Below are 25232 nucleotides of genomic sequence, written 5' to 3'. Positions count from 1 at the left end.
TATGTGCATCTGTGCATACAGAAAGCTGCTCACTTTACTGCCCTTTTGCGGCTTAATGGTTTAAAATCACTTGAATGTTAAACGGACACTCCAGCTTTTTTTGAAAATATGTCATTTTCCAGCTCCCCTAGAGTTAAACATTTGATTTGTACTGTTTTGGAATCCATACAACCATGGCTGTAGCAGGTGCAATAATATAATTTAAATTTGCGTATTAATCCACAAATCTCATGCGAGCCGAACCTCAGTCACAGCACACACAGATCTGTTTATTCTCTTTGCTTTGTCAGAGTTCAGCAGCAAAATTGATAATGTTTGATCAATTTTTGACTGGGTCTGTCTTTTCTCTACTGCGACAAGTGCATACACGACTAATGACGTCAGCAAAACGTCAGTAAAATCGATTATGGGCTATTACTGCATCGATGCAGAATCGTACAAGCCCGCAATCGAAATGCACCGCACAAACGATTAATTGTGACACGACTTAGTCTTAAATGGTTGTTATATCTTTTTACTGAAAGTCTCTCTTGCTCTCATTAGGAGGGACCTGGTGAATGGACCTCACTGGACTCTGAGGTTCTGATGAAGGAAGATGAGATATACGGCACTAAAAACCCCACCCCTCACCAAGTGCTGCTAGACACACGCTTTGAGCTCCCATTTGGTAATTCTGCTCTTTTGAATGTCTAAAATTACCTATGTTGAGTAAATGTAATAAATTTATGCCAAACAGACTGAAAAAGAAGTTTTACAACATCTGTCTTTGAATCGTTTTGGTTTGTTTTGCTGCTTTTGCAGATATCCCGGAAGATGAGGCCCAGTACTGGACTAAAAAGCTAGAAAGCATTAACTCTATGAGGATACATGATGAGGTGTGTGTTTTAAGTAAATTGCAATTCATATCGGTTCCTCACAAATTTTTATAGCTTGCTTTAGTGAAATGCACTATAGCCCTATTCGGACAGTTAGTGTTTCTAACGTCCCGTAAGATATTATCATAATTTACAGGGGGTAGTGATTTTATTGCTGTGTGAATCCAGGATGTCTGTCTGTTTTTTCTGACCATCCACGTCAAGATTCCAGGCCGAATTACCTACTTTTTCTGACAAATACCAAATTAGGGCTGTCACAATGAATAAATAATTGTTACATAGCGATTGTTTGACCTCATCGCGATGATTTCAGATCACCGCAATGATTGCACATCTCTCTAAAAAACACAAGGGGGAGCTGCAGCGCTTGTATAAATGAGACATTATCAGATTACTTTTAAATATGTGTTATGTTTTAATATTTACCGCCAGGTAAACCTGGCAAAATGTTTAATTTAAATAATCACAACAATGTGTGAAAATTGTTTCATAAACAAACCAAAAAAATGTATGAAAATTAAATGTCAAAGCAGTAAAACAGACAATTAATCATCATAATCGTCAAAGCACTAAAACAGTCAATTAATCGTCTAATCGGCACAATATATCAGACAAATAACCGTCAGCCAAATTTTATAACCGTGACAGCCCTACCAAGGTTGCGTGGTAATTTAATTGCTGTCCGAATCAACAACTCTTGAGTTTATAAAAGGGGATCAATGCAAAAGTGATTTTACACATCCAATTAGACCACTGAAAAGCACTGTATGATCAGATGTTTTGTGTTTAGTCTGCATCTTTGACATCGTCTTCCTTTGACCTATGATGTAATTAAATTAAACATAAACATATACCCATTTAATTATTTCCTTTTGAAAGATTTAGTCCAATCACGTAACCAACAAAAGAAGACATCTATTTAATACAGGTAGCATTCAAAAGCTATTAAATTTTCAGCTAATGTTGATAGTGTTGTTTAACAAGTATGGGGAATACATTTCATGGTACCTGAATCACTTAAAGAGCCACTCGGTTTATAGATTTCAGGTATTTTTTATTATATTCACTTTTTGAATTTGGCCGCTCGTCCGTTCGCATGGCCACATGGGATAGTAGTGTGTCCATCAAATGCACAACTAAAAATCTAGCTGGAAGTAGGAGATCTGGGTACTTTTTCGGCTACTGTCTCTCAAATACTATGAAATTGGATATATAGCTTGCCTCGCATACTGATTTTTGCCCTCTATATATTATAGAAGTACGTGATTTCGGATGTAGCAATTGTGTTAAAGGGATAGTTCGGCCAAAAAGTATATTAAACCCATGATTTACTCACCCCGAAGCCGTCTGAGATGCATATGTCCATCTTTTTTCAGACGAACACATTTTCAGTTATTTTAGAAAATGTTTTAGATCTTTCAGTTTATCAAATGTAAAGTTACGGGGTCCACATCCCAAGTCCAAAAAATGTGCATCCATCCTTCACAAAATAAATCCAAATGGCTCCACATTGATAAACAAAGGCCTTCTGAGGGTAATCCACGGGTGTTGTTATAGAAATATCCAAATTTAAAACTTTATAAATGAAAATAACTAGCTTCCGGTAACACCGCCATCAAGATGAGAGCGTATGCAGTTTATGGAGGGTTCTATGCTGCTGCTTTGTGCCCCCGCCCTCCGCATTTGTCATACGTCACTAAGAAAAGTGCATACACTACGCTGATACTCTCTCCTGAATACAGAGGAGTCTAAGATGGCGGCATTACCGGAAGCTAGTTATTTTTGTTTATAAAGTTTTAAATTAGGATTTTCTACAACAACAACGTGCGAATTACCCTCAGAAGGCCTTTGTTGGCCTGTGTTCCTTCTATTCTGGCCACCAAAAACACAAGATGACATTTTAAAGTCAAAACCTCAAACTTTTAGCGCGCCTCCTATGAGTTTCTACTTCTTTTTTGCCTCCATCTAGAGCGGTGACATCACAGTGATGTAAGCGATTAAGGGGTCTATAGATTACCATTGTTCTCAATACATTACATTAAATCAATAGGCGGAGAGTAGGCGGTCTTTTGTGGCTGCTTGAACACATTCGACCCCATGTGCGTGTGTCTACACTAAAAAAGCAATTTGGTCGAATTTGATTGTGGTCGAAAGTGAACAAGCTCAAAACGTTTTACAACCAATTTACATCTGTCTTTAGCGTTGTCCACTTGTGGTCTGATCGACCAAAACGCATTTTGCGGTGTCAACAACCTTTTATAAACACAGTGTAAACAACCTCTTTGAAAAAGAAAACTGAACAGTTTTTAAGGGTGTTTTTACTCTAGCCCGCTCTTTAAATTAATTTATAGATAATTTTTGCATTAATCAGAGAATTAATGAAAATGAACATGATTGTCTCTAGAAAAATAAAGAATGCTTTATGGTTGCTATACTTTATGGTTGAAGTAAAATGGGTTTATTTGGCATAGAGCAGTGACATTTTGTTTTCATCAATAATACATTGCAATACCAAAAAGGAGATTTGCTGTAAAATGCAATGAATAATTTTGAAGTTTGTATGCTACTGCCACCTGCTGTTGCAACAAATTCACAGCAAACATGTTATTAAACTAGATTTTACATTGAACATATGGTGACCCAACACTGTTCCAAAATAGTTTGAGGTATGAGGAAAAAGTGACAGTAGTTTGTATTAATTACTTCAATTACAAATCAAGTATTTGCAAGTTGCCCTGTACTTTATGGTAGTCTGGATTATAATTTCTTTGTGGTTTTGGAGAATGAGGATGTGTGACAATCTGTCCGTTTTGGTATCTGTCATAGTTGATTACTTGAGCTGTATTGCATCTATTACATCACTGATTTACTAGCCGTCCTTCAACGTGATGCCCAGCTTATGCCTGACCGACGACCACCGGCAAAACCCGTTTAATCTCCTTACTTGTTTACATATATACAGTATATATATATATGTTTGTGTGGGTGTGTATGTGTATGTGTATGTGATATATATATATATATATAATCCCAAGGGTTTTTCCTCCTAGGACATTTTTCCCCCGGCTAGAAAAGTCCGGTTTTTTTTCTCTTAGGGGTTTTTTCAACCCGGGGAGTCAGCCTTCATTGGCTTAACTTAGCACCCTCTTCTATACGTTACATTAGTAATACGCTCGCGTATAATGTTGATTCATAGCCGCAGCAAATTCTGCTGCTTATGCTATCTGTATTATGTTATGCTATCTGTCGAATTTTCTGTGTTTTCCCTGCTTCTATTAATGTAAAGCTGCTTTGAAACAATTACCAATTGTGAGCGCTATATAAATAAAATTGAATTGAATTGAATTGAGCCCACATTTTATGTAATTATCAAGTCGTACCTTATGTACCGTATCTTTATAGTACTCAATGACAGATGAAGCACAGAGAGAACAGCTACCATCAGTGCCCTCACAATGCTGTAAGTGTTGTCATTTCACTTTTATCTTTATTTTTTATTACATGTCTCCATTTAGACCAGTAGATGGCAGTAGTTCATAGCTGTTCTTTCTCCACACAACTAGGCAATTGGACATACTTTGGATGGAGTGATCAGCAGAGTATGTACTTGATGTCTATTACTTGTCATTATTGTTTCTTTCTATCATTTTTGTTTCGCTCTTTCTTCAGTTTGCTGTTTTAGTACAGACTTTTATTCCCAAACCATCTGTAGGTTTCTAAAATATAATTTGTGCATAAAATTGTAAGTTTTATATATTGTGCATAAAGAAACCTTTTAGCATTTTTGTAATTAAATTTAATGACATAATTTTCTACAGAATGCACGTTTTATGCATGAAAAGTATATGTGAATGTGTAATAATTTCAAAACAAATAATATGTAAAGTATATTTTTGAAATGTTTGAAGATTATGTATAGCTTGTCACTCGGCAGCACACTGTTTTTAACTTTTTGTTAACCACCATTTTGCATTTTGTACAGTGATGTTATACTTCCATGTCCTTGTTTATGCGTTCAGAGCAGAGTTTTAGTGGGAGGACTATGTCCTCTTTCCACCCATTGCTGACAAGATCCCTGTCTTCTCTGTCTCTGTGTGCTGTAGCTTTCGATGACCATGACAGTGCTGTGGATGACAGGGACAGTGATTATCGCAGTGAAACACACAGCATGCCTCCACGATACCACACCACAGCCCAACCAAATTCTTCACTCCATCAGTACCCTATTGGAAGAAGATTACAGCATCAGGTGGTGTCAAAAGACTTGAATTTGGATTATAGAGAACAGAGGTATATTTAAAACATACATAATTACGCTGTCTGGATTTTGCTGTCTTGCTAAATTTTAAGTTACTTTAAGTTGCTTTTTTCTTAATTTATCCATTTTTTCTCTTTGTTCATCTTCCCATCCATGCTTTTTGCACTTTGACATTTTAAGCACCCAATTCACAAACAGTAGAGATGATGTCAGAATAATTCCAGTAGATTCAGGCATGGGAGTTGAAGATTGGGAAACCAAGTACAAGATGAATGACAAAATACTGGACGATTACCTGGAACCAGCGCAGAAAACTTGGGATGATGATGATGATGACACCAAGAATGAAATTTACAGAATCATAGGGTGCCAGGATGACTCCACAGGGGGTCAGTTTTGCAAGACAGTAAAGCGTGATGCAGTGTCCCCTGAGGGTGAGATTGATGATGCATCTGAAAATGCTGGCAAAACAAGGACAGACAGCAGTGACTTCCACTTAGTATACCAGGAAGCCAAAAATGTAAAGGATGAAATTTCCCCTTCTGAGATTTCAATTATTCCCTCAATTAGGCGACTTCACTTGCAAAGGGGAGGTCAAGAATCCTGTACAGAGGGACTGTTGTACAAAACTATGCTGTGGGCCAAAACCTCATTTGAAGACACTCTTGAGAACTATTCAATTTATTGTAAGGAGGAAGCAGCAAGGATGAAAGCAAGAAATGAATATGGGTCTGCAGGATCTGATGAAATGCAGTTTTCTTTTGGGTCTGAGGAGGAGCTAGATGATATGGCGTTTGTGGAAGAAGATGTGCAATACGAAAATGACAGTTATTACAACAATGGAAGATGTACGCCCTATTATGGTGAATGGTCGCATGGTTATTGTGACCAGCAGAGTAGCCTTGGGAATGTTTGCAAAGGGGATCAAGATGTACTGTTGTCACCAGTGAATGAACCAAGTAATAAGTATAATGATACTATGGATGAGCTTCAAGACTTAGTTGATTCCGTATCAGAATATCTGGCTGGTAGAGAGGAGGAAATGAACAAATATGAATCAATTCAAAAGTCTGTAGCAAAAACAGAAAAAGGTGGTGAAGTTAAGAAAACAGAGGTTAAATCTGCTGAGTCAAAAGCGGAAAATGCTGTGGAACAAGGTATTGCAGGTGTTAAAAATGCTATGAGCTCACTATTCAACACAGTGACAAACACAAAAGCAGCAGCTGATACTACCGAATCAACAGCAACGACCACAAAACCTCCTGTTTCTCCTCAGACAGAGTCTGGTATTTCAAAAATCTTTTCTTTCTTGCCTAAACCACCTGGTAGTGCAACTCCTGTAGCAGTTGTACCACCTGCTAATCAGGAAGCTAGTGTAGACAAGAAGTTCTGTTTGCAATCATTGTTGCCATTTCAGTCTCCAGAGCCCAGCCGTCCTTCTAGTGCCACATTACTGACTGATACTACAGACAATGCTGAGACAAGTAGTGATCAAACTCAGTCCACTTTAAATCAGCCCCAAACTGTGGTTGATTCAGTGTTGGGACGATTAAGCCCTTTTAAATTTTTTGGAGAAAAACCAAGCACTGAAACCGCTTCACAACCAAATATATCACAGGAAAACCCAGAGTCCAAAGAGGGATCAATAGATAAATCCAAAAGTTTGTCTATAGAAGGATCAGGCTCACAACCTGAACATCAGTCCTCATGTGGGGGATCAGGTAGTGGATCTGTAGAGCTCTTACCTGAAACAGACTCATCTGGTGAGATACCTGATGCAATGCCAAGAGAGGCTTCATCTAAGCCAGAAGAAAGTAAATCTGAAGTGAAGTCTGTCAGTCAAGCACCAGCTGAAGATGCTGGGTTCTTCAGCCCTTTTAAAAAGTCATTTAACTCACTAATCTCAACCACTACACCTGATGATAAAGCTGCGCCTTCAATGTTTTCTATTTTCAAGCCAGCAGAGGTTCCGAAATCGGAGGATGTCACGGGTACTTGGAGTAATAAATTAAAGCTCTCTGTCTTCTCCTCAGATGCTCCTGCCAATCCTCAGGTAAATAAAGAAGAAGGTGGTATGCTCTCTGGGTTTTTAAAACTGGCAAAAGGTGAAGATAACAGTGCCCCTAAACCTGGTGCCTCGCAAAATGAGGCTAAATCACCACACTCCAGTCGTTCGGCATTGCTTGAAAGTTTGCCCAGAGGAAATACAGACACTGGATGGTTCTCAAATCTGTTTAAAACTAGTCCACCCGACCCACATAAGACACAGACTTTAACACAATCCACATCAAAATCAACAGCCTATACAAAACAAGGTTTACAGAAAATTTCTACAGATATAGTTCTAGAGAAAAGTTATGATGATGAAGGCCTGCCTGCTACTAAAAATCAGACTGATTTAAATACACATGATGCAGATGGTGAGAAACAACAGGAAGCACCAGTTCAAAATGTGTCACCTCAAGATGGAGCAAAAACCAAACCTGAGGACCAGTGCCATCCAAAGTCTCTGCAGCCAAAGCCACAAACTAATCAACAGGCACAACCTGAGTCGCATAGCTTATTCTCAGGTTTATCTGGTGGTAATAAATCCCAAGCAAGTTCTACCCAACCTCAACAGGGTGGATTGCTCTCAGGGCTGTTTTCCAGTGTTATTGGCTCTGAAAATCATTCTCAAACAGGGGTTACAACCCCTCAGTCAGGAGGACTGCTGTCTGGGATTTTGAAAATTGCTGCCCCAGAAAGCACTCAAGCAGCAGGTCCACAACAGCAACCCTCTTCCCACAAAGAAGCACCAGCAACTGCTCAGAACAACAACAAAACACAGCAGAGTGCTGTTCCTCCGCAGGCTGGTGGAATCTTTTCTGGGTTATTTAAATTGGCCCATGATACAGGTGCAAGTCATGAAACCTCTTTTTCCCAGTCAAAATCAGGTCCTGAAAATCAAGGTGAACCAAAGCATAACACCACACAACAGACATCCCAAGAAACATTTCAAGGAGCGTCACCTCAGAGTCAGTCAGGAGGCTTTCTATCTGGACTAGTAAAGTTAGCAGGTCATGACAATGCGGCAGCAACTGAGGAGTTCCAACCTCAACAGCAAACATCTGAACTGGAACCAAATTATCAACAGTCTGACACCAAAAGTCAACCACATTCTCATCCACAGCAAACTGACCCACCTCAAACAGGAGGACTTTTTGGGGGACTCCTAAAATTTACAGAAAGTGCTCTTAGTGGGCCAAAACAGCCAGGTGGCTCTGGCAGTCAGCTTAACCAACAACAATCCAGCAAAACAGATACACAGCCATCACATGTTAATTCAGGTGAAATGTTCTTAGGATTTTTAAACAAGTTAACAGCCCCTGAGAGTGGTCCTCAACAGCCACATTCTGGGCCTGGTAGCCAAACCCCAAAGGGCCCTACCCCTTCCCAGCAACCACCACCACATCAGCAAGGTGGCTTCCTTTCTGGCCTGTTTGGCATGCGTGCTTCAGAGGCAAATAATGACAAAGAACCAGCTCCACAGAATCATTCACAGCAAAAGATCCCATGTTCTGGTCAACCAAATGCACAACAAGCACAAAGGCAAAACCTGCAGAGGCAAAACCAAGCTCCCCCTAAGCAGGTACCTCCAAGTGAAACAAGTGGAATGCTCTCTGGATTGCTTAATAAAGTTGCAGACAATAAAACTACACATCCCCAACCACCTGTTCAAACCGCAGAGCAAACCAGTAGGTCTGGTCTAAATGAAAGTGCTCCCCAGAAGTCTTCTAATCAACAAGGTGGGTTTTTGTCTGGGCTTTTTGCAACCAACCAGGCACCAACTCAATCACAAAAAGAGTCTCTTGGACCACGAACAAGTCAGCAGCCACAGGGGAACAGACAGCCTCTACAAAGACAAAATCAAATTCCATCTCATAACCCAACCTCTGAGGCACAACAAGGGGGTCTTCTTTCAGGATTTTTTAACAAGTTGGCTTCAGTAGACAGCCCTGCTCAGACAACAAAATCTGTCTCTGGAAGTCAAAATTCTAACCAACAGTCACCTTCTCCAAGCCAATCTAGTGGATTTTTTTCTGGTTTTTTGAAAATGAGTTCAGAGACTGAAACTCCAAAATCATCTTCTGTAGGACAAAAACAAGTCAATCAACAAGGCCAGCAAGGTCAGGCTGCAACACAACCGCAAGATCAGCCAAGTGGTTTGTTTTCTAGCATTTTTAAAATGACCACCTCTGATGAATCTGAACAACAGGCTCAAACAGGCAAACCTCAAGCAAATAAGTCTACCCATTGTGCTAGCAGTAAACAAAATGAATCTAGTGGCATCCTTTCTGGATTTTTGAGCAAACTCACTGCAACAGTAGATGAACCAATAACAACAAATGAGCCATTGTCTGAGCAAAAGCCAAAGCATCAGCAACAAAACGGTGCTAATTTTAAGCCTAGTCAAGCTCGGCCACAGATTCAAAGGGCCAAATCAATTGAGCTTGAGTGTTCTCAGGATGAGACTGCTGAAATAGATTCGAAAGTTTCAGTAAAAAAAGGTTTATTGTCTGGATTATTTGATAAAGTCACAGAGGAGGAATCTTCATCTAAACCTGAATCGTTTCAATGCAAGGATGAGTCAAAAAGTAGTTTTATTAGTGGTGCAGGTGTGCTTTCTAGTATTTTTAAATCAGGATCTAATGAAAATGGTTCTTCAGCTAAAAGTAACGATACAGAGAAGGGCTTTCTCGATATTTTAAAGCCTAAACAGAATAAAGTTGAGGTAACTGCTGCTGTTACTAGCGGCACAGGGTGTTTAGACTCAAGCAGATCTGAAAGTGAACCTTCCTATCAACCTGCCCAATTGCATCCTGCAGTAAAATCAACACAACAGTATATGGGTGAGATCCATAGACTTTTATATGGCACGGCTACGGAATATGGTTACCAGGATCTGTTGTATGCCTTTGCTGAATATGGTGTGATTCCCCCAGAATTGTATGAGCATCAGTGTCTCATAGAAGCTCTGCTTTGGCACCAGCTGAATGATTATGCTTTATTGGAAACTCTTGCAGATCAAGTTCAGGACTGCTATTCTGGAAGTCAAGGGGGCACATCGCCAACTTTTCAACCAGTTTTAGAAACAGCTAGATGGTGGGATTTTAAAAATATAGATTCTAATCATTTTCATATACCTTCACATCCCTGGCAGGATGTTGTCAGTATACCAAAGAATCTTCCTCTAGCAAATGAAGAGGATATTATTGTATATGATATGAGTAAAACAAACAAGAATGGCTGGAGTAGCTATGACAATTTTAATGGCTTAAACAATAAAAATAGCAAAAAAACGTCAACTGATATACCAACAAATCTACACCATTTCCAGTCAATGTCAGACTATAGCCTCAAATCTAGGAATGACTCCAAAATGACCCAAAAAACCCAAGCTGATTTGAAATTTGACTCAATTTTTAAACAGCTCACTGTCAAGAAGGGAGCTTTGGATTTGACTCCAGGTGCAGTTGACCTCAGTGGCACTGCAGATGCCAGTGGAGATGTAGATGATGACATATTTGAAGATACTGAGTGGTACCAGCAGTGGCTGTCCCTGTTGGAGCAAGGAATGTGGTGGCCAGCTGAGGTGGGTGATTGTGGTTATTATGTATATATGGATGAAGAATTTATATACTCTCTTTTGACTGATAGAGCTGGAAAGCACCTTTATGCATGTGCAACCCCGGAGGAGAACCGTGTTTTACAACAAATTACTGAAAATATCTTGAGTATTCTGGAGAGAACTGACAAACCAAAGATGACCCTTTGTGGCTTTAAAATACCCCTGTTTAATGATAATGGAATTAATTGGGTGCCAGAACAAAGACTGAACGACTCACAACTTACAAATGCTCCTGTTGATCTGTCCTCAGCTTTTATGAAAGGTGATAGGATTATGAACATGAACCTTGAGAAGTTTTGTCAAATGTTTCAAGAGTCCATAATTGCAGGGACAGAGGAACCTGTTGACTTTAGTATGTACGAGCTCAGAAAAGTGAAATTGGATGCACAAGAGCCAAATATAATTTCTCTGGAGGAGCAACCAGATGCAACTGACCTCTCAAACAAAGCAACACATCCATGCCATGGAGGACCATACTGGAAAAATCAGGGGATTACGAATTCTCTCTCGGAAGTATCTGTGCGATCATCGTCTTCCTCAGTTGCTTTTACCTCACAAGGAAACTACAGACAGAATCCATCATCTATAAAACGTTCTATTCCTGAAATCATGATTGGTCATGTTGATGATGAGCACGCTGGTCAGAAGAATCAGTGTAAACAAACAGTCAGTTCTATTTTTTCAACCACTGAGAGCTTTGTTGCAAAGACAACATTAGCTGATAAAAATACTACATCACAGACAACTAAAGCCACAACATTAGTAGGATCTACAGTTACTTTACCATCTCAAAACGTGTTTTCAAAACTTCCTGAACAACTGAAAACCAATAAAACACTGTGCATATCACCCAGGACACTTCCTGTTACACCAGTGTGTTCATTGAGACAAGAAGGTGTTACAGAGGTTTGTGCAACCACCACACACCAAGAAATACCCACTCCACCAACCTCAGTTTTGAGCTCACAGTTCACAGCCAATATTGGCAATGCTTCCAAGACATCTGCTGCACCTCAGAAAGGTAAACTGGCTAGACAACCATCGCAGTCAACACAGTCTTCTCTATCAAAGAAAACCAGTTATTTTGAAGGAACCATGACTGCAGCAGTTCCCACACAGTCAAAACATGACGTTACAATGTCAAATGAAAAAAGAGCATTGCCACCTCCACAGAATTTACTTTTCAACAAACCTCAGCTGGCAGTAGACACATTACATTGTAGTAAACCCATGGATTTCTCTGGAACCATAGGAAAAAAAGACAAAGATAATGATGTAAAAACTCCATTACATAATGCTGGGAACTCTTTTCAGGATATAATTGACTTCACCAATGCAAAACTAAAAAAAGCCGTAAAGCAGAATAATATGACATCCGAGATGGCAGCTGTTGATCTGACTGTTGCATTAGATGAGGAAATTAATGTGACATTTCCAGCTCTAGAGGTCCACAGTTTCTCCATGATAATGTCTGATGTACCTATGGGAACAGTTTCTGCTACAGGTTCCCCTCAAATGAAATCACAATACTGTCCTGTAGAAAGTGGCCTTCCAAGACGAGATGACAATGGTAATAAACCCATATCACCCAAACAGAAACCTGAACTTACCAGACAAGTTTCAGTTCAAACGTCCCAAGCAACAGTCCTTGATGATACATTCCCAAAATCGTCTTCAAAAGTGGAGCTTATGTCAATTCCTCCACCAGCTCACACTGACGGACCAGTGACAGGTCCAGTAGAATGTGAGCAGAGTTCCAAAGCCATCCAAAAAAAGTTTTGGAACATTAAACATTGCCTCAATTTTAGATCTATCTGAAATATCTTCACAAAATACATGTCCTGTGGTAAAGAGATTACCTATGATAAGTCCAACTTTTCATATGCCTGCTCAAAATAAACAAATTGGTCTAATGAGGCAGACTTCACTTTCTAGTGAAAACATGAGGATGAGTTGCTTATATAATAAGAACACTGCTCCAGCTAACTTGGTCAAAGCAACACTTGATATGACTTCAAAGTCAGTTGCAAAGTCCATGGAGCAAACAATCACTGAGATCTCAGAAACGGAAGCAGTACCCCTTATAAGACGCAGACGAATCTCTGTCACAGACTCTAATAAAGGTTCTGTTGGTTTGCCTTTGCTTGTGGAAGTGTCAGAACCAGACCGAAATATAGTCTCCCAAAGGCGTCAGTCACTACCACAGCTTCTATCAAGTGTGTCTTTACAACAAAGTTCAGACGAAGCATTTTTAAAAGAAAGCAGACAAAATCTATTGTACAACAGAACTCTAAGTTTGCCAGTGCAGTTATCTGATTTTCATCAAACAGCTCCAGCAAATACAATTAAAGCTACACTAGATATGTCTGGAAAGTCAACTACTTGTTTGTCTGCAGTCACTGAGGCAGATCAAAATAAAGTTTTGCCACGTGTGAGGACAAGGTCAACATCACTCTCAGATGGAAATGAAGAGTTTGTTGGGGTGTCTTTAATTGTGGAGCCTTCAACGCAACATTGGAAACCTTTTATCAAAAGTTCTCAGTCACAAGCAAATGTTACACAAACTGATTCTTTACAACAAAGCATGAATGTCATAAGAATCTCTGCTGACGTTGGTTCCTTTCAGAACAAAACTGGGACATTACAAATGACACGGCAGATGTTTCTGTCAGGACTGCTCTACAAAGAACCCACAGCACCAGCTAATACAATCAGGAATGTAGTTGACATGTCTCCAAAGTCCTCATCAGAGATGCTTTCTGGAGAGCATGTGATGGAAGCAGGTGATTTGTCACTTGTGAGGACCAAACCAAATACCGATGTGTATGATTCGAAAGACTTGGCAGGTGAACCTTTAATAGTAGAGCCGCATTTGCTTCCAAAGCATGTTCAAAGTCATAGGAGATTTTTGTCTTGGAAATCATCCATTGCTCAAACAACAGACGTGCCTTCGGCACCAGCTTACTCTATTAAAAGCTGTAGTGACATGTCTGTGGTCAGGTCAACTTCTAAAATGTTGAATGAAACAACAGGAGAAATGCTTCCAAATGAAGCTATTCCTCTTGTAAAAGATAAAGAAGTCTTTAACAGAAGTTTAAGAAAAGAATCTTTAGGAATGCCATTAAGAGTTGAATCTTATTCACCTTGTAAGCAAAACTCTCATAAACAATCAGACCGTATATCCCTAACGGACAAAGGCAAATCAAACCAAATGAAGTTATTGGAGGTATGTCATACTGCAGAATATTTGCATCAACAGATTCCTACCTCTCACAGAAATGGACTCATCTCAATCTCAAGGATTCAAACTGAAGAATCTCACAACCTTAGCCAACCTTTAGACTTCTCTGTAATTGTTTCTCCTAAAAAACAAAACTGGCCTTCTGTTCTACAAAACGGGCATCCTATGGATTGCACTAGAAAGGAAGATAAAACAACAATTGGGAAAAATATTATGAAAAACAGTAATCCGGCTTTTCAGAAATCTTTTGTTGGGGCTGTTGATTTGACAGCTGGCACAGTGGTAGATATAAATAAAAACAAAAGTGACGAAGAGGTCCAAGATCTTTCATCTCCAACAATTACCAGTCTATCTAATCAGAATACATCAAAATGTATTCCATCTACACATTCTGTTCAAAGTGAAACCAATATACAACCTTATTCTCAAATATCAGAAAATCTGAATTTTTTTCCAACCAAATCAAAGAATTTGGCTAAACCTCAAACACCACATCCATATTTTCACTCTCATGTGCCTACTGGAATGACAGATCACTTCAGAGCATCTATGTTAGTATTGAATGCTCCAGTACATTTAAACAGTTCACATAGAGCTGATTTGCAAGATGCACATATCTGCAGACCTTCTGAACAAAAACTGGAAGTACAAAAAGAGCCTGCAAAGCCAATCCTTACACAGCTTCTGGATAAACATACACATGTTGTTGCAGATGATTTACATCCCTCTACAAATATAAGTAAAGCAGCTAAAGTAATGCCATTTAATGACCTTTCCATAAAATCTATTCCTCAAATATACTGCTCAGAGCACACAACTTATCAGCAGCCAGCTCAAAGCTCAATCATAAATCCACAGATAGCAAAACATTCATTCTCAGTCACCACTGAGGAAACACACTTAAATCAGCACATTCAGCTTCCTGAACCTAATAGTATAACAACAGCCTCCAGACCTAAAGGTCTTATGAAAAAATCAACAGTGGAAAGCTTTGGAGAAGAGTGCATCCCTTCAAGTGAAACAGCAACTGTTCATGAAAAGCCTGAAGAATTAGAGAAAACTTGTTTAGCAAATTCAATTGCCCCAGCCATATCGATTCAAGATTTAGTCTCTAAAACAAACCAAGATGTGAAATCAACTTTTGTGTCTTCTACTGCAAACACACAAATGACTTGTGCAGTTGCACTGGAATCAGTAGTAGTTGTACCCACAAGTACTGCAAACTGTCAAACTTCCATAGCCCATGCAGGATCACTTTCAACAAGCCCAGCTGTCAACCTACCAAGTACAATTTCATTGCCAAAAAGTATTGTAAATAGTTATTCAGGTCAATCCCCAGATTCAAGCCACTTCACAAAAAGGTCAGTCAAGGGTTTGATATCAATGTTTAACGGAAAAGATTTACAAACAACCACAGAGAACGTCTCACAAGACAGTGATGAAATGAAAGGGTCAGTTGTCAAATCATCACTTTATGAGTGTATTAATTCTAACCAGGAAATGACCACATCTTCAAACCACACAATGGTTACAACATCAGACACATCTGTGAACGGCTTGGTGTCAGTGTTCAGTGGAACACTACTAACTGCTGTTTCAGCACATACTGCATCACCATCCTTGGTTTTATCACCAACAGATCCTCTTCCGAGTCCAGTTTATATTACACTGTCTTCTGTGTCTTGTCCACCTGTTGAACTTAAAGTTTCACCAGTTCCACAGACTACAGTTTCTTCCACTGACCAATCAAAACAAACTCAATGGTCTTCCCCTGAACCAACAACTATCACAGCTGATGGAAGCTCACAAGTACAGTGTAATAGAACAGATTGTCAGATCACTGAGGCATCTGCTCAGGTTTTGGTGTCATTTGGTGACAGTACCTCTCATCCAGTTTTTGAAACACAAGGACAGTCGAAAGAGACTTTTGTCAACATCCCCTTAGCTGAGGATTTAGTCACAGGTGAAATGCAGGTTTCGGTTGGCACCACCCCTGATATATCTTCAAGTGGGAATAAAATTACCTTGTTAAATCTTCATAGACAATATCAAGAGAGTCAGTGTATGGTTATGCCTGCAAACCAGACTGATTCAAGTCAACCAGATGAAACATTTTCAACAGAAGAAATATCAAGCCAAGGTATTTCAGCTGCAGAAAGTAGACCTGACACCCACGCTATGTTAAATCAAACCACCCCACAGGCCTCTGTACCTCAAGCAACAGCAATGCCTCTGTCTGCTTCAAAACCAGATACTGAGCACACTAGTGAACTACATGTTACTCCCCAGCAGGAATCAATAACCAATCTTGTTGTGTCTGAGATTATATCTATTGAAGAGAAACCATCATTCACTGCAGTTTCACCTACTGAGCTGGAAGAACTATCATTAGGTATTTTGAATTTAAGTTCAAGGAAGATGCTTATTCCTCGGATAATGATTTCAGAGGCTAGCAGTCCTGAGGAAGACTATGCTATTGAAGAAGATGTGGTGACAGATGAACATGATACTACAGTTAAACATGATTCAAATTTATCTTCTGTTGAAAGCAGTTCAGTGGGAAGTACTGAATCTTCTGAAGACTTAAAGCATTGCAGTTTAGTTACAGAGGAAAATGAAAAGTCTTTCATGGTTGTGGCATCTCAAGAAACTGGAAATCAGAGTATCAAAATGGTTATCCCCTATGAAACAGAAGATTCTGTTGTTAAGACTAATGACTATGCTAAGGGCTTATCCCACAATTCAGATTCATCTTTAGCCTCATTCATGACAAACACTGCTGAACAAAATGACTTCAATACTCATAATTCTAGTAATTCAGTTTCCCTTGAGGTACAAGAAGGTAAAAAGAGTCTCTTCTCTGAAGCTCACACTTCTGAAAAAACACAACATAAAGAAAAATGCCAAGAGGATGCCACAGCACCCAGTGCTTCTGGACAAGAGTCTATAACTAACTTAGAAGATATCACAGACTCTAAATCAGGACAGCTTGAAGAGAATTATAAAGATCAAGAAGCATCTAAAATAATGTCAGTCAAACTAACAATGTCAGACAACAAGATCCCCTCTGAGCCAGAAAGCAAATCAGAAGATTCATCAAGAGACTCCCTATCAAATATCAAACAGAGTGAAAAGAAAGAGCAATTGCAAATTACAGACACTGCACAATTACATGAAGTGCCAACACCCACCAACATCAATAAACCAGCTTCTTCTTGCCTACCTACAGACACACATGGTGATGAGCATTCTAGCAAAGGTATATTTTCACAAATTTTCACTTCATCCCAGCCTCAGAGTGGATCATCTATATTAGGAGACATACTACATGGGTCGTCATCCTCCAAAGAAATACCAGGTACAGGATTATTCTCAATGTTTGGAAGTTCTGGTCCTCAAGCACCTCCTGTAGCATCTACACTCAAAGATGCATTACATGGAAAGGGATTGTTTTCTGTATTTGGTGGATCTAATACCCAACCACCACCTCACCAGGAAGGTTCACCTATATCTGGCTCAAAAGAGTTACTTGTAGGACCAAGACAAATGCCTGTTCCAAGAGAGCCTGTAGAACTGGGAACCATAGAGCCACCAAGCCCTGGACCAAGAGCTGCTCAAGACACTGACATAAAAGGTCCACCAGGACCTGATCCAAAAGCAACAATAGAAACAGGACCAAAAGGGACAACCCCTAAAGGGCCCACTCCCAAAGAACCGTTGGGTAAAGGAATATTTTCTGTTTTTACTGGGTCTATTCAACAAACAGCACCCACAAGCAGAGCTGCTGCAAGGACATCTGGATCTTCAATTTTCGGAGGTTTTCTTTCTGGTTCTGGAGACAAAGAAAATAATACATCTGGTTTATTTTCTGTGTTTGGTAGAGGAAGTTCTCAATCTGAAGCTCTAACAGATACCATTCAAACAGAATCTACCAATAAGGAAGCAACAGGAAAAGGACTGTTTGCAAAGTTTAGTGGACAAGGTGCAACTGGTGGCTCTGAGTCAGACAATCTCTTTAAAGTTCCATCTGTTTTCTCTCTAGGGGGTTCTTCTGACTTTGATAAAACAAAATCTACTGGATTTAGCCTCATGTCTTTTATGGATAAGAAATCTAATGATCCAAAATCTGTAGATGCAACCATTACAAGCCCAACAACTTCAACAGATGTAATACCAGATGAAATTGCACATATTGAGACTAAACAAGAACCTTCAATGGAACCCACATCTGCGCCTACTTTAGAAATTGATAAGAAACCCTGTGGTGAAATTAAAGAAGAACCTGTTAATGCTACAGGTAAGAATGAGGAAATGTACTCTGATGATACAAACTCTCAAATAAATATGGCTGAAAAGTATGAACAACTAAAAAATGAAGAAACTTTAATAATTGAAAAGATAATTAAAGAGGAACGAGACATTAATGAGCAACCTACAAATGAGGAGCTGGAAGGTAAAAAAGAACTTGTAGCTACCAGTTTGGAAAAAAAATTTCACCAGTCAGTGCTGGAGAATTATTCAGAGCCATCTGGGTCTGAGCAACAAGCAGAAGTGTCATTAGTATCACAAGAGACTGACATGTCTTTAGAAGCTGACAAACCAGTTCATTTAGAAAAAAATGTGGAATCAGAAGAGCTTGTGGAACTGGAAAACTTTCAATCTAACACGGTTCCGGATTGTGCAAGACCCACATCAACTGAGAAACCTTTAAAGAGTGAAGAATCAGGGAAGGATCAACATGTTCAAACAGCGAACACAATTTCAACCGAACATGAGAAAGACATCACCTTGTCCAGAATTTCTGATAGCCAGGAAGCAGAACTAGAAAAATCTCAAGTAACTAACAAACCTCTGGATTATGAAAGATACACAGAAACTGAGAAAACCTTGAACAGTGAAGAATCAGAGAAGGATGAACATGTAAAACCAGCAGACAAAATGTCAAGTGAATATGAAAAACACACAGCCTTGAACAAAATTTTATACAGCCAGAATGTAGAACAGGAAAAACATCTAGATTCTGAGAGATCCACAGAAACTTTGAATGATGAACGAATACAGACAGCAGACAGAATTTCAATTGAACAAGAGAGAGACACAATTTTAAACAAAATTTCTCAGAGTCTGCAAGCAGATAAGATTTGGGAGGACAAGCCAGATCATATTACAAATTCAAAAGAAACTGAAAAACCAGTGATACCCACAAAGCCCTCGTTAGATCCACAGCCTCTTTCATCTGTTCAACCACAGCCAGTTCACAATCAGGAAATGCCCGGATCACAGCCAGCAATACTTGGTTTTCCAGGTCAGCCCAGACAAAGAATAGAAGGACCTTTTAATCTTTCTAGACAGGGTATGTCTGAAACAAGTCCAAGAATGAGAGGACCTATACCTGGAATGTCTGGTCAACCAAGGCCAAGAATGCCTAGCTCTCAAAGACCTCCAGAGCCAACTGCCTTTTCTGGCTTTATGTCAATGTTTTCTGGGCCAAGTACTCCCAGCAAGGCATCAACTTTAGGTTTCTTCTCTGGGCCACAGACCTCTTTTTTTAAGTCATCAGCTTCTCCTGCAGCGCCACCACAACAGCAAAAGAGCTCATTTTTCAATTTGCCAACAGAATCCCTAACAGGTGATCTGTTTGGACTGTTTAAGGAAGCAACCAAACCAGATGAAACCAAGCCACCAATACAATTAGAGAAATCTGAAAGTAAAGACCATGGTGGGGCACAAGACTCCCAAAGGCAAACAAGTCTCACTGATTATAAGTCAGGTGCAGTTTCTGAATCTGATACAATTGAACCAGTTTCTGAAAATATAGAATTAAACAATGCTGATTTACCACACATTTCATGTGAAACAATAGAGGATACTAAAGAAGGTACCATTGAACCTCAGACTCCTAAAGAGGAATCTGAGTCGAGAGTATTTAGTGGTTTACCCTCAAACGTACCTCCAGGAGACATTGAAGCCTCACCATCTACACCCCAAAAAACACCTGAAGACAAACATCTTACTTCAAAAGGTATCTTTGGATTATCTGGTTTGTCAACAGCCTCATTTGGTGGTTTAATGTCTGGTGCAGCAGAGACCACAAAATCTTTCAGCTCTTTCTTTGGCTCCTCCACTCCTGCCCCCTTAGTCAGTCCCAACCATTCACAGCCACAATCAGAGAGCGGTGGTCTGCTTTCTGGTTTCAAAGGTCTTTCTGCAGGTCTTTTCCAAGAAGATAAGTCAGCTGCTGCAAAGGAAGATGCCATGTCTGCCCCATCAATGTTTGGCAGAAAAATAGCCTTTTCATGGCAGAGCTCACCTCCTCAGACCCCTCCCGCCACCTTGTGCAAAATCACAGAGTTAAAACCTGAAGAAAATGATCCAGAGGTGGAGAAAATGTCTCCTGAATCAGATGTTACAGGTAGTGCAGATCCCAGTGATACAGAATGTCTAAGTGACATCTCTTCAAATAAGCAGCCAAGCTTTGACACAAGTCTAGAAAGTCTAACAGCATTTACAGAAGGTGCGTCCTGTCCAGAAGTGGAACATTTGGAGAAACCTCAAATTTCTCACATAGATAAGAGCAAGGATCCCCTGTACATAGATCCCAGTGCAGTACCAGAGAGTCCTCTGCAGCAGATGCTTGACAAAAGGCTAGTAAAATCATAATAAATGGCTGTTCTGTGGCCATTTATTATGCTTTGGTGTGACAATGAACCCTCCATCTTCCCAATATTTTTTCTTCATTTTTGTTGCGTGTTATAATTTTTAGTCTTTTTGTATTTTAATTGCAATGACAAGAACCACTTTAATTTATAAATAATTTAGAATTATACATGATTCTGCTTAATGTATTTACTTCCGTTATTCAGTTTATTCCTTTTTTTAAAATCTTTATACCACAGACAATTGCCAAAGTGGCCCAAACACATTTTTGAACCTGTTTTATACTGAAATTAATTGGATATGTTTAATTTCTGTTTCGGAAATGATTTCGATTTAAAGGGATAGTTCACCCAAAAATGAGGAATGTTTGTAACCAAACCGATCATGAGCCTCATTTACTTCCATAGTAGCAAGAAAGAATACTATGGAAGTGAATGGGGCTCATAAACGGTTTGATTACGAACATTCCTCAAAATATCTTCATTGCTTAAATCATTGAGTTTTTTTAGACCTTTCCTTCAAAAGATCGGTCCCATAATGTGCAATCTTTCTACTAGATTGTGCTATTCATAAATGCAAATGTTTATCTTTTTTAATTTTATTTTGTTCTTCTTCAGCTCGGTTGACAGTTCTCGATTTGGGTCTTCTGGAAACCTTAGCCAAGCCAGTTCTCAGTTCAGCTCTGAGCCAGAAGAGCAAAGCTATTCAGAAACACAAATCATGCCTTCTACTGTTACTCAACCCCTTCCACCCTCAGATGAAACAGAAAAGGGAAAAAGAAAGATAGAAGCAAGTGAGGAGAAAGAAGCAGAAGGGGAGAGTGTACCTAAGCTACCTCCTAATCAAGGGAAAAAGCCAGATAGGCAGCAAAGGTATCTGTTGCACATGTTTGCATAGTTGACATTTATCTTTCAATTTAGTGTTGATAAAAATTAATATTTTGTATGTAAACATTTCTGATGTTTTCAATCATTTTTTGAAAAAGTTTTAATCTCTTTTAACTCTTTCATCGCCATTGACGAGTTAACTCGTAAATTATGAGAAAACGCTTTCCTGACAATGACGAGTATTTCCGGCTTTCCGCAATACCTCTATTATCCACCGGATGGCGCTCTTCTGCAACTTATGCAACCCGGAAGTAACGCCTCATGTGTAATGCTGCGTTCACACTAGCCGCGGTAGAGGCATGAAGCGCAAGTGATTCCAATGTAAAGTCAATATGAAGATGCGTTGACGCGCGTCTGGAGGTCTCGCTGCGCGAATTAGGCGTTTAGTGCAGTGCGGTAGACCAATTCCGCCTCATTCGCGGGAATGGCGCGAATTGAGCGTTGCTGCGGAAAACGCGCAAGTTGAAAAGTTTGGCGGTAAACTCAAAATGTTCAAGCGGCAAACTAGATGTGGTAGATGCGAATTCGACACCTCAAACGTGGCTGGTGTGAACCCACAGTAAGAGCAAGGACTCGTAAATGTTTTGAGGATCGCGCTGAATGGGATCTCTATCAAAGTCAAAAATTGAATTATCGCAGTTAGAATTAATGAGGGTATGATAAAACTTTTTTTTTGTTTTGTTTTTGTTTGAAAGCAGAGGGTCTGTTTTTTCATTTCATATATTGCATGGTTATATATATTTAAATAAGAACATTTTCTGGAAGGCATTACACTTTTATGAAAATCAGGAAAAATGCTGGCGCTGGCAACTTTAAAAAAAATGCTGGCAGTGAAAGAGTTAAAGGTAACAATCTTTATTTGAAATTAGTAATGAGTCTTACCGACTCTTGCCCAACAATTGCATCCAAATGTTTGACCAATAAATTTTTTGTCTAGAATGTTAATATACCCTCCCATAATAACCTCTTGCCTTTGACTAGTAGTGTCTTCCTGTTTTTTCCTGTTTCCCGTCAAATGTCCTTTAACTCTTTCGCCACCAGCATTTAAAAAAAAAGTTGCCAGCCAGCGCCAGCGTTTTTCATGATTTTCACAAAAGTGTAATGCCTTCCAGAAAATGTTCTTCTTTAAATATATAATCATACAATATACCAAATGAAAAAACAGACCCTCTGCTTTAAAAAAAAAAAACGTTTCATCCTACCTTCAGTAGTTCTTTTGTAATTAGCTTTTGAATATGGGTAGGTTTCTGCAAAAACACAGCAAAAAGCAGAGATAATTCCATTTTTGTAACAGACTTTTCATAGAGTTCCCATTCAGAGCGATCTTTAAAACAGACACGGACATGCATCCGCTTGCCATAGGGCAATACTTCCGGTTTTAAAAAGTTGCGGAAGGGTTGCGGTATTGCGCAAAGTCGGAAATACTCGTCAATGGCAGGGAAGCGTTTTCTCTTGATTGACGAGATATCTCGTCAATGGCGGCGAAAGAGTTAATTACATCACATGTGCGCTATTTAACTGTTGTTTCTTATTGTCAGTTTCTATGAGGGTTGCCCACCTCTCTTTTCTCCTTCTCGCCTGCGGTGGTTGAAGGCCATCAGTAAAGTGAAAGTTAAGCTGCATGAGGTAGGAGGAATTGAATCTCACATTTTTTATCATTTTCTGTACTCTTTGCCCCTTTTCCAATTTTTCTGTTTTCAGTAATCTCTACCTTTTGGTTCACTGCACTTTTCTTGCTGTTTGGTTGATTAAGAATCACATGTAACTAGTTTTATCGAGGTCAGTTGGCGGTGTCTCAGTCAATTTGCTTAGTTGACATGTCCGATTTTTACACTGTTGTTTTTTGAATGTCCTAGATCTTCAGTCATTGAGATACGCATGTGTGTCTGTATGTGTAGAAGGGGTCAGAAAGATGCTTAGTGTACACCATATTAAAAATGCAGCAGTTATTGCACATTATATTATAAACATAAACAGGAATTTGAAGATTTTCTTGCTTTCCTTGCCGATTTTGTGAGTTATAATGAAAGCAACAAATCTTCTCTACCTTTTTTAATTTTTAAAAAGTTAACATGATCAATGGTGATAAATGTTGGTTTTATAAGTTCCCTAGAAAGTCGTAAATTTTACCTCATAATGTTAAAGTTTACTTTGTTTTTTCATTTTTCAAAATCCTTAAATGTTTATATTTTCATTCTAAAAAATTATATTATTTCAACTCAGGGACAGTTTAAATCTTAAACTTTCAATCTAAAAACTCATTGTTCTCCACTATTTATTTTGTTTGGGCGGTTTTGTTATTTCAGAAATGAAGAGTGCAAAAACGATCGTCGCATATGAATAGATTTGAGTGAAAACATAACAATAATGCCTTTTATTGAGCGTTTACCACTAGACAAAGAAAACCGATCAACTGTTTTTGTATTCCTCAGATGCTAGAAAACATTTTTTGTATTAATAACCAAAATATTTTTAATCAAAATAAATAAAACCATTTTTCTTGTCCTTCTAAACCAGAAGCTTCTCATACAAATCTTAGTCTGTTTACCACTTTGATGTTTACAGTCTACACCAGCTGCGTCTTCACATGCGTGCAGCTGCTATAGGGAGGGCCGATGGTTATTGGTGATCTGAACTAAAGGCTGATTGCTCTGTTGAGACGAAGGCTGTGACAGGGAAAGTATTGGGTGGGAAACTCGGCTCCAAATGATCACTACATTTTCTTCTGACAGATTAAATGGTGCCTTTTACGCTTTATATTTGACGTATTTGTAAGTTTTCTTTATTAATGGATCTGAATGGTTAGGGGTGTTTCTCAGCATGTTGTGCATATGTTTTAACCAAGGGGCGACCTTCCAGTCTTTGTCGTGAAGCCAACATGGAAGTTACCAGTGCTGGTGACTTCTCTTCTGAGGAAGCAAATTCAAAATATGTGTTTGGAGTGTCGTGTGTTGCTCGTCATTCCAAACGATGTGTTCGTTGCATCATGTGACCCATGTGCATCATGCCAAAATAAATGCCTGCTGCACACACGTTGAAACAGTTTATGATAAAAGAGACGCACACATTCACAAAAGACCCTAATTTAACAGTAAGCTATGATTACACATGAGATTAGGCGAGTATCTGGCAAACACGAGCGTCACTTTTATCATAAACCCTTTAGACGAGTGTGCAGCAGGCACTTATTTTGACAAAACACATGATGCACATACAGTAGTTCAGATGATGCGGCAAACACATATTTTTAAATGACGAACCACATACATGGCAGAGCTGTGGTTGGATAGTGCAGATTAAGGGGCGCTGTTATCCCCTTCTGACATCACAAGGGGAGCCACATTTCAGTTTACCTATTTTAAATTTTTTTCACATGCTTGCAGAGAATGGTTTACCAAAACTAGTTACTGGGTTGATCTTTTTTACATTTTCTATGTTGGTAAAAGCACGGCGGGCCCAATTATAGCACTTAAACATGGAAAAAGTTAGATTTTCATGATATGTCCCCTTTAAACTGCAATTCATTGACTGGCTGCTAGAGATTGGCTCCAAAAGGGAGTCAATCCTATAGATTTAGGCCTGTGTTAAAATGCCCAACTTTACAGCAGAAATAAATATGTTTACTGCTTGGTACAAAAAATTTTTT

The 25232-nt window shown here is 39.1% G+C and overlaps 1 protein-coding gene across 1 annotated transcript in view; it reads left to right on the top strand.

The window, feature by feature from the left end:
* The window catches only part of LOC129439807 (uncharacterized), a 42943-nt gene extending 30313 nt beyond the window's left edge, over nt 1–12630 (top strand). Inside the window, exons 5-10 of the mRNA XM_055198620.2 lie at nt 544–667; nt 802–875; nt 4278–4335; nt 4439–4474; nt 4979–5165; nt 5314–12630. Coding sequence (XP_055054595.2) covers nt 544–667; nt 802–875; nt 4278–4335; nt 4439–4474; nt 4979–5165; nt 5314–12619 — 7785 coding nt within the window. The 3' untranslated portion in view covers nt 12620–12630. The remainder of the gene's footprint in view (nt 1–543; nt 668–801; nt 876–4277; nt 4336–4438; nt 4475–4978; nt 5166–5313) is intronic.
* The last annotated feature ends 12602 nt before the right edge of the window (nt 12631–25232 follow it).

The sequence above is a fragment of the Misgurnus anguillicaudatus genome, chromosome 22, assembly GCF_027580225.2.
Source record: "Misgurnus anguillicaudatus chromosome 22, ASM2758022v2, whole genome shotgun sequence".
Taxonomy (NCBI): Eukaryota; Metazoa; Chordata; class Actinopteri; order Cypriniformes; family Cobitidae; genus Misgurnus; species Misgurnus anguillicaudatus.
Note: the sequence above shows the minus strand (reverse complement) of the source record. Positions and strands in the feature narration are given on the sequence as shown.